General features: G+C 42.0%; 2 protein-coding genes across 17 annotated transcripts in view; one reads left to right on the top strand and one right to left on the bottom strand.

The window, feature by feature from the left end:
• Positions 1 to 10161, top strand: part of LOC128144737 (rap1 GTPase-activating protein 1-like) — a 48237-nt gene extending 38076 nt beyond the window's left edge. For 9 of the 16 annotated variants that reach the window (XM_052793943.1, XM_052793942.1, XM_052793953.1 and 6 more), the window contains 5 exons: positions 1193 to 1319; positions 1408 to 1510; positions 6979 to 7064; positions 7219 to 7290; positions 9426 to 10161. In XM_052793943.1, the coding sequence (XP_052649903.1) occupies positions 1193 to 1319; positions 1408 to 1510; positions 6979 to 7064; positions 7219 to 7242 (340 nt within the window). In that variant the 3' untranslated portion in view covers positions 7243 to 7290; positions 9426 to 10161. The other 7 variants (XM_052793937.1, XR_008236179.1, XR_008236180.1 and 4 more) reach the window with 7 other exon arrangements.
• A 174-nt stretch (positions 10162 to 10335) lies between these two features.
• GSTK1 (glutathione S-transferase kappa 1) lies at positions 10336 to 18164 on the bottom strand. Its single transcript, XM_052793954.1, has 8 exons — positions 18030 to 18164; positions 17346 to 17427; positions 16439 to 16567; positions 15995 to 16095; positions 15540 to 15575; positions 12602 to 12718; positions 11985 to 12078; positions 10336 to 10678 (listed from the first exon to the last, which is right to left on the bottom strand). The coding sequence occupies exons 1-8, from the start codon at positions 18093 to 18095 to the stop codon at positions 10629 to 10631; spliced, it is 675 nt and encodes a 224-aa protein (XP_052649914.1). The 5' UTR covers positions 18096 to 18164; the 3' UTR covers positions 10336 to 10628.
• Between the last annotated feature and the right edge of the window lie 587 nt (positions 18165 to 18751).

Consider the following 18751-nt stretch of genomic DNA (forward strand, 5'->3'; position numbering starts at 1 on the left):
CTCCATCTCTCTCTTATTGGCTGGTCTCTTGTGCAGGCAGTGAGTATTTCACCATAAATGTTAGGCTTATAACCACAGTGTACCTTCCGCCATGTAAGCATATCTGCCTCATGGACTGCTCTTTCTCCTAGATAACTGCAAGCAGTGGGTCCCAAATTCTGAGCTGGGACAAGCTGACCTTAAGGGTCTTTCTTGACAGATATGAAACATGCAGCAGGCTACCTCAGTGTCTGTGACATTTGAGAGAGTGGTGGTCAAGTGATCCAATACAGTTTGGGATGTTCCCTTTGTAATGACCCTGTGGGAGCTAAAAGTCTAGTGGGATGGACCTACAGGAGCCAGTCTACTGGCAGCTGGGCACGTGCAAAATCACCAGGACAGGCATCCTGACCTCGGTATGTTCCCGTCTGTAAGCAGGAGGAGGATTCTGACATATCTGTGCAAGAGCTTGGCACTTGATCCTAAATAGTTGGGCACTGAGACACCCTACAATAATGCAGATGTCAGTAATTTGTTTCTACCTCCCCATTGCTTCCCTGAACTTTCTTAGTTAACATTCTATAATACTGTTTAATGTCTATATGCTTTCCTGACTCCTGTTACAGCCATCCAGAAACACAGTGGTAACAGTTTATAAGCTCTATGACATGAAAAATGTGCTTTCATAGTTCCCTGTACTGTCTGGAATTCCATGTAAGATGAAACATGACAGGCTAGCGTGGCTGTGGGAATGGGTAGGCTAGGCTGTGTAGTGCCTTCCCTTTATACTCAGTTTAACACTTCACCATGTTGTATTTGGGCTCCTAAAATCTCTGATCTCCAAAATGAAGGCATCTGTGGATTGTAATGAATGTCTAGAGGTAAACAGTGCTTAAATGCAGGTGGTTTGACTCACTCTGCTTTAAGATACTTAGGTCTGTGACTTAAAAATTCAGTTAGTCTTGTCCTTTTATACAGCTTTTGTACAGTTACCCAGAACAGAAAAAGAAGTGGTTGATAAATGAAGTAGCAACTAGAAATTAAGGAATGCAAGCCAGTTCACCTGAATTCTGTTCCTAGGTGGAAAAACTAGCTGTGGATGAATAATTTCTTCTTACTGTTTCTGACTGCTATATAATCAAGCTATGTCACAAAAAGTGCAAGCCTATGTGTAACAATAAGCATGATGATGTTGAATGCTTGCATTTCACAGAATGCTCAGGAGTCAGACTTCAGGATACTGTGTGATGCAGCCATTCTCACGTTCTTCATCCAGTGTAAGCAGTTGTTGTAGTGGTTTGAGGGAAAATGAAACATCTGAGGAAGAGGAGAATGACAGGGTGGGTGTATGATCTCTAACAAACAGAGGCTACCCTTCCTGATTTTACCAAGTGCATTATTAAAACACGTCTTCTTTGCCCTCTCCAGGAGCTGACGTGCTCTCTTGAGGGCCCTCCAAAACAGGATTCAGTGGTTCAGAGTATGTGGCTGGATGACAGTGACTGCACACCCAGTACTTCCAGCTCACCAGGTAAAAAAGACAGAAAGAAAAAAAAAAGAAAAAAACCCTCTACTTATGCTTCTAGAAGCGTATGAGAGGTTGAGCCACATTCATTTGGCAAAATCTTTTGTATGCTATACTTAAGATTTGAGAAGCATAGGTAGATGATAGGCTCAGAGAAATGGGGAGAGGAGCTAGCATGCAAACTTTAACGGGGAGAGAATGGGAGGGGAAGTGTGTTTCAGTAGCATGAATAAATAGTGATGTACATACTGCAGAAGGAGTTAAATTAGATTGCAAAGAATTAATGTGTTTATGTCTTTCTGTGGAGAGCATGTATCTCAGTGGTTGCTTTTCTGAATGCAGTGCCCATACCTTTTTATAAACTAGATAGTTTGGATACGGGAATTACACAAACAGCGCTTCCTGAACAAAGCAGTATGCTCCTGAGAAGGTGGTAATCGGGTAGCTAACCTGCACTGAGCTCTTTGACTGTTAAGGCTGGGCTCTTTGTGTAGTACTTGATTAAAGTTGAAGTAGTTAATTAAAGTCAGCTTGGATCCATTCACAGTGCAGAGATGATTTATAGTCATTAGAAGTTCTATTTAGTTCCACAGCAGGAAGAACTATTGCAGTATCTGTTGCTGAGGTCGTATCAGCTGCCCTGATCTCAGACCCCGTTTGCAGTTGCGTTTCCCTTTGTTAAAATGAACTGGTTTGGATTGAAGCATTTCTTGTTAAGCATCAGCCTAAAGCTAAAATTATGGAAAATTTAAATCAGTTTCAGTCTGTTTCTGGGAATGAGGCTGAAGGGACTGTGTAAGATTTTCAGAAATATGATTGAAAGCACTAAACTTCCGAGATTGGGAGGTCATTAGGAACTGTGGAAGGCAAAACTTAACATTTGTTGCTAAAAGATTCTGGAATAGGGCAGGTTGAGATGGTAAGAGATACTAGGGATTATGTGGATGGCAAGGAAGAGGGTTGGCAGGAACACTGAAATCTTTATAGGAATTATGTGAAAAGGGATTGTTGAAAAAGATTACAAGGGTCAGAAAGTGAAGCCAATTTGCTTTGAAGACAGAGTTAGGTGTCTCAATCTCTGCAGCAGCCCTGTCTGAGATACCAAGCGGCCATCAGATCCCTGCTTAAAATTGCCTGTATCTTAGCAACAGCAACGAAGATGTGATACTGTGAGATGTTCTGCAGAGACCTCTGTTCTGTGAGATGCTCTGTAAGATTTCTCCACTTCTGCAGAACAACTCACAGCATGAGTGCTTGTGTACTTAGAGGCACAAGAGAACCCAAAGGGCTGGTACTGAAATTCTGGAAGAACAGGGAAAACAAGTGGAGTTATTGATCATGCAGAGGAAGACAAGAGCCATGCTGTATGGTGTAATTAGGAAGTGGGGTGCTACATGTCAGAAGCCTTCACAGCAGAAGACAGCTAATGAGCTGCTATTGAGAGGCAGAAGATAGGAATGAGCTTCTGTAGATCCTTGTGTTGAAGGCTGGGAAAAAAGAGTTCAGTGTCATCAGCTCAGAGCAAGAGTGATAAATAAATACTGTAAGGCCAGGAGGCCCAACACTATGAAACTGTCTCTTTTTGAAGGGATCTGGAAATGACACCATAAAAGGCAATAGCTGCTTTGTGCCTGGTAGTATGAGGGTTTTCAGTGTATCACCATGGCATTGTCCAGGCTACCGTTTCCACGGGTCTGGGATTATCCTGAGCAGGCTACAGCTCCCCTCACAAATGTTTGAGCTTTATTCACTTCTCTTGCCTTTGTGGCACCACACTGAGACCAAGCAGGTGTGAAAGATGATTCCCTGTCAGAAGTGAACAAACAGCTTGTGTTTACTTGTGATATGAAATACTAATGGGAGCAGAACATTAGTGTAAATGCAAACTAGTTTGTTTTGCTTGAGTGTCAGAAATTGTCTTGTCATCAAGTAGAAGATTTCACAATCCTTTTGACCTTGTGGGTAACTGCAGTTCCCCTTGCCCTCCATTTCTCCGAGAGCACTCCCAGGCACAGACGTACTGCAGTGCTGTTTTTAACAGTACTGTTACGCCTCCTCTGCCACGGCCCATAGTTTAATCCAAGTGTGATCTTTCCACAAATCCACTTATCACTCCTATCTACCTGATTCACATAAAGCCCAGTGGAAGTGATCCACTATAAACTTTTATTATATTGGCTTAGGTTCTCTCTCCTTTTACCCCTCTACTCACTTGTGCTACATTTTCCTTCCTCCATTCTTCTTCTTGCCAGAAAATCCCACTGGATCCTAGAGCTGTAGCTGAGCTGTGAAAGTTCAGATCCAGATCCAAGTGCCAGGTTCATAGTACAGGCCCAGCTTGCTCTGAGCTCCCAGCTTGCCACCTTGAGGAAAGCTGCTGACTCAATGTACTCTCCAGTAGCAGAGTGCTAGGTTATTCAGCCTGCCTGTTCCCCTTTTATTATGGATATTGGAAGTAGGGATGCTTTCCAGTGGCCTCTGCTGCTCTTCCCAGATAGTTTCCCTATCTGCTGACTCCTTATTTTCCCACAGGTGTATACATCATTAATATACACCACTGAGAATAATCATTACAGAGAACGCGATGTAAGGTTCAACATAATTTTTAGGTTTTGTACACTCCGTTGTTAATGGCAGTGATCTGATACTGACACTGCAAAATTTTCACTGTGGTTTCTCAGTACCTTGGCATGGTAAGAAAGACAGCTGCATCCTGCAAGGGTGGTGATTTTTTGCTGTACCGTATCTACTCTTATATCTTTAGTGCAGAGATTTTTTTTAAAAAAAAAGTACATAAAGGTACACAACAAACATGCAGGTTTGTATATGGACTTCTGATTTATGCCAGGAGAGCCATGGTTGAAAGGAATAAACATAGTGGATACTTTTCTGACTAGCTGAAATCAACTCACCTAATCAGGAGACTGTAGAGATGTAGTCTTGAGTGCCATTGCTGGTTGCAGTAAGAAAGCCTGATGATGTCACCATCCACACCATTTAGAATGTGTTTGCAGTAATAGATGAAGGGGCAGAGAGGAAGGAAATAAAAGGGGGGGAGGGTGTGTGTGTGAGGTACATGAGGTAGCAGAGTTGAGCCTGCATTTTTCTAAGCACAAAGTGAAATCTTGTCCTTAGGAATTTCAAAGTTTTTGAAATTTTATTTTCTAGAAATTCTGACAGTTCTTGAGCTAGAAAAGATAGGATTAAAGCAATTTGTTGTGCTAAAAATTTTAGGAAAAAAACCCCAGGAATCATATATTTATTTTGATTTTTGCAAATATTAAAAAAATTTCTATTTATGTGCTATAGCCAGTCCTGATAGAATACTAATTACCAAAAGATCAAGTGTGCCAATACATGTTAATATTCCTAGACAAAATTACATTTAAATGAACATTGATAATTTAGGTTAATCTATGCAACAGGGAAGAACTGTAATTATCCATAACCAAGCATAGTAAACTGAAGAAATGCCAGAGTTAAGCTAATCTGAAAGCAAAGAAAACACCTTGGGACACAGAGAGGCATCCGGGTGTTTTAGTTTTGCCCTTTAGTGAGCTATACAATAACTATTCAGCCACAGTTAATGTACTGTGTAAAATCAGACTGAACTGATTTTTTATGAAGAAACCTTAAGACATTTTGGATGCCCACTGTAAGTCTGAATCTTACGCTGAATGATTCTAGGATTCCTAACCTGTGAACTCATTCTTGGGTTCTCCAATTTGCCATTTGGATTGAGAGAGCAAAGTTGCAAACAAGAAAAAAAAATGGCCACAGTCTGTGGTCATTATGCTACCAGAGCTAGATAAAGACAGAGAGAACTACCACTGCCAAAACTGCTATTTTTGGAGTTGGCTTTAAAGCACCAACATGTTTCATATGCCAGTGCATATCACATGAGGCAGAGGTGACTTTCACCCTAGCCTCAAGGCCAGGATATAAATTCAGCTATAACCCTCCTTAATGCGTTCTTTAAGACACGTCTAGGTTAATTAATATGCATAGTTGTTTTAGATGTGTTTTTATTCAGTTACTCGGTCTATTAGTCACTACCTACAAACATACAACATAACTAAATTTCAAAGTACTGGAGCTGGGACATACACCAAATGGAGAAGAACCTTGGTACTGCAAATTCATGTTGTTTAAAGCCACAGTTTAGCAACAAATAGCAGTGATTTACCAATTTTGTTTTTAAACCTCAGAGTTTTAAATTACATCATGAAATTGGGAAAGGGCATAGTCTACCTTTGAAAAACTGCTGAAGCCCAATTGCATCTCACGTGTTCCCTAGAAAATATTGGTATGATTATGTATAGTTCAAAAGAAAAAAACGTTCCTGTGAAGAACATCTTGGCTTACCATCTTATTGCAGGAATCCCTCATTTGCTGAATTTTACAGCTTGCTTAACTTCCCTGATTGAATGGCGGATAGGTAAGCCATCACAGTAATTTGTCTGCTCCTTCTTCCCCCTTAGCACATTCCACGTGATACCAACTCTTTAACTCAAACGTTTTCCATTTTCCTCTGATTCAAAGAAAAGACTTATAATACAGATTTACTGTTGCAATAGAGCAATGCACAAACTCCCAGAAACTATACTATTTATGAAATTACAATATTTAATAATCCTTAGTGCATAGGATGGAGGGTCACCTAAGAATAAATTAGAATGGTGTAAGAAAGAGAGCTGTTATGTTAAAGACATCATACTTGTTTCTTGTCACATGTGTATGGTGACTATAAGATGATTACAGAAAGCAAAAGAATGTTCTAAGTTTGTGAATTTTGCAAAGTATTTCATCCCTGGTTTTGCCAGGGTGTTGATATGTGATGATAGGCAAATTCCTTAAACCCTGAGGTCAGATGTAGGAATCTTAAGGGGGGGGGCAGAGGGAGGAGAAGAAGGAAGAGAAACACTATGAGAGCGTAAGATTAGACTCTGCTTCACAAAGTGTATTCTTAAGGCTAAGGCATTCAGGTTGCACAGATGTATTCAGTAATGGCATTTCTTAGCTTGACTGCATGATGCTGTCACCTACTGGAACCTGCTGTATTATTTTAAGTTATTTTTTGTGTATAACAGTAGACTGATACAGAAATTCAAAACGGGACTGATGGAAACATTTGGGAAGGTTGGAGAATGCCTTCATTACTCATTAGATAGCTATAGACATTAGCTGCTTTAGCCAGAACAGCTATGGCATTGAAATACAGTCTGGAACCAGTGGTCAATGATTTTTTGGAATGAAATGAAAGCCAAGTAGTCACTTTCCTTGTGTTTCAAGCTGGAATGAGAAGTAGGTCAAAGTAACATTAGTCAAGTTGGGTGTAGATACATTCCTTTCACTCTTCCCTGTGGATGAGCCACAGATCTGTGAAAAGTTTGGGGTAAAACCAGCTATGTGTGCAGCTCCTGGGATACCCTCTTGATTATTTCTTTATTGTTCTGTGCTTGGTTCCCTTCTAGGAAGCAGGTTGCTTCCTTCCAGCAGTGTTGCTGGCTCCACTGGAAAAGGAAAAGGCAGCAAAGCAGATGCTCAGCACCAAAATCCAGTAAGTGCTTTAATGAAATGTTTCCTTTTCACTTGCACAGAGATAAGGATGGGACAAAAAAGAGAGATTTAATTTAGGTGGTTTTGCTTGCTGAGGGTTGAAAGGACAGTAAGGTGCTTGCAGGGGAAGGTTAAAGAACTGCCTTGTTCTGCAGGCCTCCATTTTGTGCTGCGTGTGAGGTCACCGCTGGAGGACTGCCTCGGTGTATACTGGGTGAGGAGCGCAGGTAACGGACATGGAGAAGTGCCACCGGCCCCTGGTTCAGGCTGGGGACAGGCCCCTGGGCCATCCCTGGCCTCGCTGAAAGAGGGCAGCAAGTACTGTACAGCTTCACAGTAAATAGAGTCAATCCTGTACCTGCTTCCCTGAAGGATCTTCCCTGGCCAGCCGACTCTGGCCTGTTTAATCTACCTAAGCTCTGACTTTCTTGGTTGCTCACTCCCTCTCAGGGAACAGCATTTTCCATTGAGACACCTCTCTCTGCCCTAATCTATGCTCAGTTTTATTCTCTTCTTTTTCTTTCATTGTTTGGTTTCCTTTCCTCAGATGCAGCCAAGCTCTCTCTGCACCTATGCTCTGCTTCCTATGGTTTCATTATTTTACTGAACCATTTTCTTTTGCTCATTTTGTGACTTTGTGCCTATCTCTACACTTGCTTGTTTGCTTTCAGCCTAGCATTGGCGGGACCTACTTCTCCATGCCAGTTTCACAGCTTTTCCAGACAGGGGAAGTGGGACCGGATCTCCTGGTGAGGTCTGTAATAGAGCAAAGGGGAACACAACTCCAAGTTTGTTCCCTAGAGCTCGTAGTCCAGTTTTGCCTGCATCACTGAGAGTCTCTCTTCTGGCTCAAAGTCCCTTTCCTTGCCCCATATCTTCTCTGGCTTGATAGCTAAACAGCATGCTGCCTTGAAAGTGCTGTGGATGCGAGGCTCTCAAGAACTCGTTTGGTGTATAGCTAAGTATAAGTATCACCTTTATGGAAGAAAATTATTGCAGCCATTCCTAAACAGCTGTCAGTTCTTACTACTGTTAGCATCTACCTCTGCGCCTGGTAAAAAGACAGCGGTTCAGCTCCTCAATGTTTTTTCAGTGCTCAGCTTTTAGCTGCCCGGCCACCTGATGACATTCAGATAAACAGGTCAACGCCATGCAGTGGTGGCTGTTGGTGTGGCAGCAGACTGACATGTACAGAGAGCGGATCATAAAGGGAAGCCAGGGAAAGCTGGTACTCAGCAGTGAGGCTACCTAAATGCATGCTATGCCAAAGGTAAGTACTGAGAATGACAGTGTAGCTGCCAGCCAGTGTTTACTGGGGTAATCACCAGAGCGTCTGCCAAGAGCTTGTGCTCATGGTCAGGTCTCTGTAACACAGGAGCAAGGTTGCCTAAACAAGAGGCAGAATGTCCTCAAAGCTCTGCTCCCAAGCAGGCAAATTTTGCTCAAAGTAGGTATACAGTCAGAATTGGAACAGTATGCATAGTCACCGATAAAAATGCAAAGGCTGTAACCACTTACTAGTGGTTATCACAGGCAATAAGCAATGGCAGGAATCCTGAGTTTGGATTTTTCCTTATCTATCTCAGTAGTGTTTAAGTACCTAATGCTTTGAGCATTTCATTTCCAGTGATTTCAAGTAGGTCTAAGGGCCTTTAAGATCATTTGGGAAATACATAGCAGTTTGTAAGATCCATCTCATTTGGTCCATCTGCCAAATCAACAACATTCTGTCACAAAGGCGCTTTTTTTTTTTTTCTTTCCAGTCAAGCTGGTTCAAAGGACAAAGTTTCATGAGACCCTGGCTTTCACCATGAGATTATTTCAAGATTTTCCTTGCATTCTCCCCACCTTCCCACCAGAGTTCATTACCTCTACAAAAGTGCATTTTACCCATTTCTGACACAGCACTGGCCCCAGGCCACTGGGGTGATCTGGATTAAAGTGATGTTTCAGTCATTCCATTTTTATCACCACCTCCATCAGTTTGATAGCACAGATTGGAGACTAGCAAATTTCAGGGGGCGGAAATGGTAAAAAATTTCCTTAACATGGCTTCAAGGGACTCAAAGAAACCTATGGCATCCAAATACATGATACTTCCCTGTCATTGTAACTCCTAAATGAATGTAGCCTCTTATATCTCACAAAGATTTCCTTAAATTCCAGGCTGAATTTGCCAACGACTAATGGGTACACTGGTGGAAAGGAGGAAGGAGATCTCAAATTATAGGATATTTCCTGAAGAGCTGAAAGAGGTGTAAGAAGGAAAAATTGTGGATGGGGGAACAAATGATACTCCCACACCACTTACAGCTGTAAGAATGTGAAAGATACAGGTATTTTTTCTGATGCTTTGTTCCAGGATTTGCTGTTCAAGTGACCAAGCATGAATATGCTTTACCTTAAAGTTCAGAAAGACACAAAAAATGGAATCCCAGCTGCTGCTAGTTCTTCTGCTTCCTTCAGTGATGCATCAGAGACGGCCAGGAATTGTTGAGAAATCAAGCCTCATACAAATCAAATTAATTTGAGCGTGTTACTCCAGCCAATACAGGGCCAGGTTCAAACTATTTCAGTGTGCATTTTCTTATTTTTATTGTTTGCCCATCTTTCTCGCTGTAGACTATATGATGGGAAGTCCCTCTTAGCCATATGCAAATCACCTTTGGACAAGCAGTAATTAGGCCATCCTTGAGGAAGCAAACCACAGTCTGGTTCAGTTACCAACTAACCTTACATGGTATTCACCACTGTCCTCCGAAGCCATTACTGTAAATTATTGATTAAAAACCCCTGCAAGGTCTGGGGTTGGGTGCCTGAGAATGCATGTGTGTGGGGGAGTCTCAAATGTCAGTCACTGCAGAGCAATGTGTATAAAATACTGTCTGCGAGGGGGACGGTTCCTTCCGAACTACTTGATTAGTTCCCTATAATCTTTCTTTGGGCTTGAACTGTCCCTCTCTCTTCCACTCTTCTTTCTCGTGTCCCCTCCAATTGCCATATTGCAGAGTAAAGGGAAGTGTGAATACCTTGTCCTGTGCTTCTAGTGTCTGTGTAGTACCTTGGATGTAAAATAAAAGGAGAATGTGGCCAGCTTCTCTTAGGCTGTATGTGTATGTGTTTCTAAAGGACAAGCAGGAAGATACGAGAAATCCAGAGACTGCAATCCCATAGCAATTTAATCCTTACACTTTTAGGGAGAAATCCAGAGATCTCAGTCCCATACCAACAATTTAATCCTCGTGCTTTTAGTGTAAGAGAAAGAGAACTAATCAGGAAAGAAGAGTGTTTAATCTGCAAGAAGTTAAGTATTTTATGTTTAATCTTTCATGTTAATCATTGATCTGTTGAAAGAAAAAAAGTGCATTTGTGTTAGTAAAGACCTCACCAGGCTGGTAATACTGGCAAACCTTGAACTTCGTAATCAGAGATGAGACTGAGCTGTAAAGTTAGCTGTTAAGGATAAGAAAGCGCGCTCTCCATAAAATTGGGTACATTCAGATGATCAGTGAAGATTAACCATGTACATATATATTTTCATTCCCATACATTTCCCCAGGACTTTTCACATCTTGGGGCTTGGAACTGATGGAACTGGTCCCAGCCATTTTTCACCTGTAAGACAAACCAGCACAAAAGAGAAAGTTAAAATTTAATACATAGAAGTGATTGGCCAGTCACATTTCTGCAGTAGGATGACTGTTCCTATGCCTCTTTTGAAGGGCAACTACTGATGATGGAATACAGATTTCTATCTTGTTTGGCATGCTTCAGCCAGCTCCGTAAATCCTTCACTGTCTAGTCACAACTGAAGCTGTACAGAATTATTTTCTTCTGTCACAGATGAGAGATTCTGCAGGTCTGGGACACTCCACATGAGGGTGAAGCCAATTCTTTTTAGGACTCCTTATTTGAGGGGCTGGGGCTAAGGAAGAAAAAAAGGTTGGAAGGCTGGGGAGTCAGAGAAACAAAAGGAAAACCTGTTGAAGTCCTTGGAGTTGAGACTAGAAATCAGGCCATAACATTCCAATTAGGATTAGTGACTATTGTAGTGGGTGTTGGGCATTCATCTTCCTCACTCTCACTTTCATCAAGAATGTTGTTATAGAATCAGAAACCCATCCAGAAAAGAAAATAAACCTCAAAAAAACCCCCCTTCTGTTTAAGCCTATGACTAATTTTAATTTACATTAAGATTTTCTGCTGAAATTTTTCAACAAAAGCATCAGAGCTAATTCTGGACATCACTCTTTCTAGTGACAAACTCTCTCAAGAGCCAAATCTTGAGATCAATAGTCAAATGCCCTCTAACTCATGTAAAAGCAGGTGACTGAGTTCTATTAGTTATCACAACCTATTCCAATTATCTTCAAAAATTTAAAGTTCATATTCTATTAATGGAAAAATGAAAAGAAGGATGGTCAATATATGAATATCTGTTAAAAAGTTGCGTAGTTAGGCAATTACAAGTTATGGATTGGGGAGCTGTGATAATAAAAAGCACATTAAGAAGGAAGAGATATAAAATGAAAATGTTAAAACTACAAAAAAAAAAAAAGCAGTATCAGCCATAGTCTTAATCTTAGCCAAGACCTAATGCCCAGTACCAAAAGGTTAAATATGAACATTTGGAAAACTAAAGAGTTTCAGTAGTAATTTGAGAATGGCATGTGGAGCACAAAGCTTTGAAACATACCAAGAGAGGATGAACTCAAGTTACTTCTTGTCTGGGAAAGGGCTACACCTGTGGTCACTCTTAACTGTACTGAGACACATTCCGGTCAGCAGTTTCATCCATGAGAAGGACAGCCAACATTAATATTTGCAAGACTTTAGGAGTGTTTTATTTAGCTGTATTACGTATTTCATTACAAGAGGGTGAAAGTATGAAACCAAAAGTGATGTTATTAGGTACACTCACCTATAACACTTCCTAAGAGCTCTAAACGATCAGAGCCAAAAAAGAGATGAGGTTCTCCATTAAAATGTGCCACAACAGCAGGCATCCCAAATGCCTATTGACAGCATGGAGATGAAACAGAGAATGTTACAATGACAAATTTTTGCAGACACATGATCAATCTTCAGGAATAAAAAGCAGTAACTTGGACTTTTTTTCCTCCCCTTCTTTTCACCTTCTTCATTCTTAAAGATGAGTCTAATGGAGCCATCAGAAAGTAGGGGAGTCTCCAGAGCCTGTGTGCCCCATTTGAAGGAGCAAAAAAAGCAACTCCATAAATCCTCAGTTTTATGTCAGGTAGCGATAAATGGTATCTCTTAGTACTGGTCCTGTAGCTCCCCATCTTTGCTGTCCAGCTGGAATGAGCTGAATGGGTCAACCTTGGTTTCCCAGACAACAATGAGATAAACTACCATCAACAGTGAGTTAGCTTTCACGTGTTCAAAAAGCAAAGACTACCTAAGAGAGATGGTCTATACATCTTTCTAATCATCACCTTCATTGTTCCTTGCTTCCCAGTATTCTTAATAGGGAAGGAATGCATAGCTGCGATGCCAAATGCACTGGAAGCATCTCACCCCATATTTTATTGCTTCCTCTGTTGTCTCTTTCAGTCGGTTCTTCACTGCAGGGGATGAAATCATTTCAATTAGCTTCTGGGAAAGCTCTGATGATAGCCCAGCCTGTCCAGCAACCTAAGAAAAGATGATATAATTAAGAGTACTCTAATACTAAATATTCTATTTCCTACTGTAGTCTAATTAATTTAACCTTCAGTATCATCACCCAAGGTCTATTATCAAAAAAATTACAAAATACCCTTGAAGCACTTCTTGCACAACTGTCTTGCTGCATTCCCAACCCATTCACCATTTATCAACTCTCAGATAGAAAGTAGAAGGGATAAACTTCCAAGCCCCACATCTACACTTTTTTTCAGGAGTTCCTAAAGAGATAAAAAAAAAAGAAATGGGAAAAAAAAAAAAAAAAGATAAATACTAAGTTTAACCTCTGATCCAATGACTTATCAGATAACTTACCAAAAAAAAATTTTTTGTTCTGAAAATCTTACTGTACAAGCCTACGAAGACAAAAACCAGTTTGCATGATAAATGTGGCCACACAGGATCTATATGTGATACTGCATGAAAGAGACTGTAACTCACAGAGGTCAAACAGTTGCTAGTGTTATTGCTGTATCTTTTTAGCCTCCTCTGTGCCTCTGCCACACAGGAATGAGATAAAGTGGCCAAAGGTAAAGGTCCAATGTTTATCGGGTAACATCGACGTTACAAGTACCTATTTTAATAAAGTATTTCACAAAAGATGTTAACTTCCATGCCATCTACCTGAATGACATGCCCTTTTTTCTTTAAAAAAAAAAATTAAAAAACACTTACAGTATTGCACACAGACCAGTAATCCTGCACTGCAGGTGTTAATGATTTTTTCTTTCTTTCTCTCAATCACTTTTTCATTTAGCATCCACATTTTTTTGTACCTTCTCCTACTTCCACATCAGGGAGATTAGGCACTCTTTTTGACTGCTTGAACAGGAGATAAGGAAGCGTAGCACTGGAGTAGAACAAAATGCTGTGTATGCTTTGTAGCCAGTGTTTAGACTGCAATATTTACACAGACACAGTATCTGGTCCTCACCATTTTAGGGCAGAAGGGGTATTTAAGTGGACTGGAACAGGATTCAGACTATACATTGCTTCTATAGTAATTTATGTAAAGTTACTGCTGACTAAAGAAAGTAGTAAAAAAATATTAAGGAACTGTATCAAGTAAACAACATTCCATTTTTCTAATTGATGTGTAAAATATATTCACCTATAAAGACTCAGACGAAAGGGTTGGGACCCCTCACTCACCTTTGGGTGGCATATTTCCAGAAGAGACTGAAGTCTAGTACTTGCTGCAGGGGTGAATGAAGACAGACACAAGCGAGCAAGGAGATGCCTACCTCTCTGCCTTGCTGAATATCGGGGGAAACTCACAGACCGCCAGCGACTAAATTACACAGAGATCTTTCTGAGTATGAAGTTTGTTTCTCTGAAGTTCTGCATGTCCTTGGCTTTATCTTTACTTAAATAATGACGGATTCAGAGACAATGTGAGGACTTTCTCTATATATGTATGTACTGGGCCTGGCTGGGATGGAGTTAAATTTCTTCACAGCAGCTCCTACGGTTCTGTGTTTTAGATCTCTGACCAAAACAACACTGATAACACACTAATGTTTTAGCTATTGTTGAATGGTGTTTGCTCAGTGCCAAGGCCTTCTGTTTCTCACTCTCCCCTCCCCACCAGTGAACAGACTGGAGGTGCACAAGACATTGGGAGAGGACACAACAAGGCAGAGGAACCGAACTAACCGAAGAGATACTCCATGACGTATAACCTCATGCTCAGCCATAAGAAGTGAGGAGGGCGTTTAGGGAGGTTAGCCACCTTTTGCTTGGGAACTGGCTAGGCATCAGTCTATCCGTGGGAGGTGGTGAGTGATTGTCTTTGCATCACTTGCTTTGCTTTCTTTCTCTCTTCTTCCACTTCTCCTTTGCTTATTAAGCAATTTTATCTCAACCCACAAGTTTTCTTTCTTTTATTCTTCTTGTCCTCTTCTCCTGTCCCACTGGGCAGTGGGGGGAAGTGAGCAAGAACCTGTGCGGTGCTTAGCTGCCCACCAGGGTTAACGCACAACAGTTTAATTAAATCCTTCAAATCTTGCCTCTTGAAAAGGCAAAATGCAAACCTTTGCTGAAATTCTGGTAAAAAATGTACACTAAGATGAAGCTGAAGTGCAAGGACTAGACTGGGGAAACAGCAAGACTGCAAGTTTCAGGTTTCAAATAGGGATGTTGGATAGGAGAAACTAGTCATGGACAATTCCTCTCTTTTCTTCATATTCCAAGAACTTAAAAAATAAAATAATGGAGAAATGAGAACCCTTAAAGAGGATCTCATGGTATACTAACTTACATGCCATTACAGCTTTTACTGTAATAAAATCTAAACAGCAAAAGAAAATACATCAAAAAAGTACAATTTCTAAGCATGTAAAAGGGCAATACAGCACTGAACTTCATGGTAAAGCCTGGCTCCATCACTTTCAAGGAAAGTCAGCTTCCCCAAAGTGTTGCACTTCACCTGAAGATTTCATATAGTAGCAAAACCTCAATGCATTCTGGAGACACTGTTCATACTTTCACTACTGCTAATAAAACAGCATTAACAGATAATTCATTGTCCATCCTGGGTATCTCGTCACATGATTTAACAAAAAAGGAGATTCTGGTTGAGCGTCATTCAGAGCATGACCAAAAAACAAACAAAAAAAATCATTCCAAACAGAGCTGCTTGGAAAATTAAATCCGCTTTTTTCTAGCTGAAATTTTTCAAAACTCCAAGTGATCATTTGACTAAGCTGTCTTCATGTCTGTTACTGGCTCAAGCCATCAATAAGAATCTGTATCAGAAATGCAGAAGCGCCAACAAAAAGGAGACACTTACAGCCAACATATTCTCCGGCTGACCGATATCTTCATGCTGGTAAGAGAATAAAGTAAGTTAAGTCAGTACTTAAGAACAAAAGCTCAGCTCTGGACTTGAAAGCAAGTTTTCTAAGAAAATAGAAATAAAACCAATACTAGTTGCTGGAGAAATTTCCTCAGAAAAAGTTTTAAGTCACCTACTCTAGGAACGTATTAAGTGCTTTCTGATACGAACTACTGATCCACTCAGCCGATAGGACTCACCATACACACCTAAAAGGCAGCAAATTAAGCTGACTATAAGCTAGCTCTTTTCTTGTAATGGCTCCTGAACCACTATGACCTTAAGTTTCCTGCTATGACCTTTCATTAAAAGATATTTCCTTTCTCTTGCTTGAATTCCACATTTGAACAAAGTGGGACAGGAAGGGTGACAGAGAAAGAATCAAGCAGCTGGCTTCATAAAATACTGACCTGTGACCAAAAACGTATCCAGAACTCCCTAGATAAGGGTTCCAAGTATTGTGGTTGTGTCATATCAATGGCTGTGATAAAGCGCATGGCCCCAAGGCTGCCTGGAATTAGTGGGGAGACAGGGAAACATACTGAAACAAGGCACAGATCAGGAACAGATATGGTCTGCACAAGTGCTACCTAAGAACAGTATGATCTTCTCTGTAACAGTCCCCAAACAATAAAGCTTATGTTGATTCACAGTATCTTCCATGCTAATATCATTCACAACCATATTTGTCTAGAAATTCCTTGTATGGTTAAAAATGCACAGACTTCATATTGCTCACAAATACAGGAAGAGGCTGTGGACAGGGAATGCATCTTCACCTTTACTGTTAGGGAGAACTTGAACCAGAAGTGCTAGAGTTTAAAGATACCAGCTAAGCTAAGCCTCTTACTTACTTGTACCAGTAATACGTTGGAAGTCATCTTTTGAAATTTGTACAGGCACTTGGTAGTATTTTGCCATCCGTTTTACATCCTTCACCATGTATTCTGCGCGCTTTGGCAACATTGCTGGGGGCTTGTTACCTTTCAGGAAAAAGTTCTGTTGAGATTTTCAGCTGTATTACAATAACTCCAGAAAAAACAGAACTGGACAAATTAGACCTCATGCATACATGTGCCTAAGGAAGAGTAAAATTTCATATTGGCTTACTGAAACATACACAGCTTTTCCAAATACAACGCTAGGATTTAAACATGATTTATTTTGGTTTTGCACATGTCAAGCCTTTAAGTTAGCAGAATCAGTTTTAAACCAAGGTACAAATGCCCTAGCAGGGATTTATACTGATTCAGACAGATGACTTTTAAGCTAAACAACTACTAACGCATGGGTAGACAAATGTAGAGACTTGTTAATTTCATGAGTTATGACTTGTAAGTCTCAGTGATTAATTTGTTCTCATAAGGCCACAATTACTATTTTATGGCATACTTGGATCCTTCATGCATATTACAAACTGCAAGTGTTCCAGAAATTAATTCTGGTTTGAACTCAACAGAAAACTTTTAGGAAAACATGCCGTGTCAAATGATTATTATCATATTTTCGAACTGATGAACTTTGGCATAGACTGTATGTGCCACAAACAGTGGCCGTGTAATTGCAACAGTATGAAATTCCTTGTAGCTGATTTCTCAGTCACTATTGACCTCCACAGTCCTATAGTTAATTTGTTACTGGTGCCAAAACCTAGTTTAAAGCTGGCTCTGTGGGCTCTACGCTCACTAAGTGCTTGCCCACTAGTGTCCTACTGGTGAAGAAGGTACTTCCCTCCAGAGGCAATCTCCCCGTATTGCCTACCAGTTGCTTGCATTATGCCCCCAAGGAAAGCTGGACGAAAGCGCAGATCAATATTCCAGATGTGCCGGTACCGGCAGAGCACCTGCAACATAAAAAAGCAGCGATGGATTAGCAGTCAGAGGAGATGTCTAGAGAGCTGTGTGCAGCTAGGAGATAAGCGGAGGCATTAAATGAACGCTGCAGATAAATCCTTTCCTGCTACATTAGTGGTAGTCCTCAAAGCCTTTTCTGGAGGCTGCCAGAGAACTCAGACCTCGGAAAAACTGAAAGGACTGCATTCGTATTACGACTACACGAGTCTAAGCAGGGGTAAATAAGGAAAAGATCAAGTTCCTGAGTGGGCCCGTGCACTCGTTAAACAGCAAAACTGGTTAAAAGCAAAACGTTCCGCAATAACTCCCAAATACACCGGGCCGCGCTGCCCTTTGGCCGAGACACGCTTCCTGAGCGTCCCTGGTTTTCCAAACCTGAGGCAGGAACCGAAGCACCCCTCCCAGGGGAGATAAAAATAAAACCCCGAAGCAGGGCGGGAAGGGCGCTGCCCGCCGCAGGGCGGGACGAGCCGCCCTTCAGCCGCCTCCTGCAGAGCAGGCCGCAGCGGGAGGCTCCGACCGCCCGGGCCCCTCAGCCCGCCGCCGGAGAAGGGCGGGCCGCCCCGGGAACGGCCTCCCCTCCCTCCCTCACCTCAAACCCCAGCCAGGAGTAAGGGGACACCACATCGTAAAACAGCTCCACGAGCGTCCGCGCCATCGCCGTCCCGACCCGCTCCCGCTCCCCACTGCGACCCGGCGGCAGCGGCACCTCCCCCGGGGCGGGCGAGGGGCGGCGGAGGCGAAGAGCCCTTCCCTCCCTCCCCGGACCGCCATCCCCTTCCTCCTCCTTCCCGCCCCGGCCCCGCTGCCAGCTGTGAGGTGCCCTTTGCCGCCGTCTCCCCGCGGAAGGGCGGCTCGGGAGGAAGAGGAGGGGTGGGGGGAGCCCGAGCCCTTCTCCATGGGGCGGCGGGAGGAGAGGAGGCTCCCGAGGAGGGGAGCCGGCAGCTGACTGGGCCGAGCGGGCCGGCATGTTCTCCCGGCAGCGCGGCTTCCCTGCCGCGGCCGGCGGAGGGAGGGAGGGGGGGGGGGGGGGGGGGGGGGAGAAAGGGCAAAAAAATCCCCCCCGAAAACTAACCGGTTGGGGTAGCAAATTGAAGTTCTCGCTAGCTGGAAAAAATCATGCGGTTATGAACCATTCTTTCTAAATGCACTGACGTTTTAAAGAATTTTCTTATGCGGCAATCTAAAACAAAGAGACGATCACTGTTTTTCCTTTTCTTGTATTACCCTTTTTTTTGGTATTGTGTTGCACACATCAGTCAGATAATCTGTAAGTCTGTCTCCTTTAATGATATTTAAAAGTCTTCTCAAGTA

This window comes from Harpia harpyja, chromosome 8, assembly GCF_026419915.1.
Source record: "Harpia harpyja isolate bHarHar1 chromosome 8, bHarHar1 primary haplotype, whole genome shotgun sequence".
NCBI classification, from domain to species: domain Eukaryota; kingdom Metazoa; phylum Chordata; class Aves; order Accipitriformes; family Accipitridae; genus Harpia; species Harpia harpyja.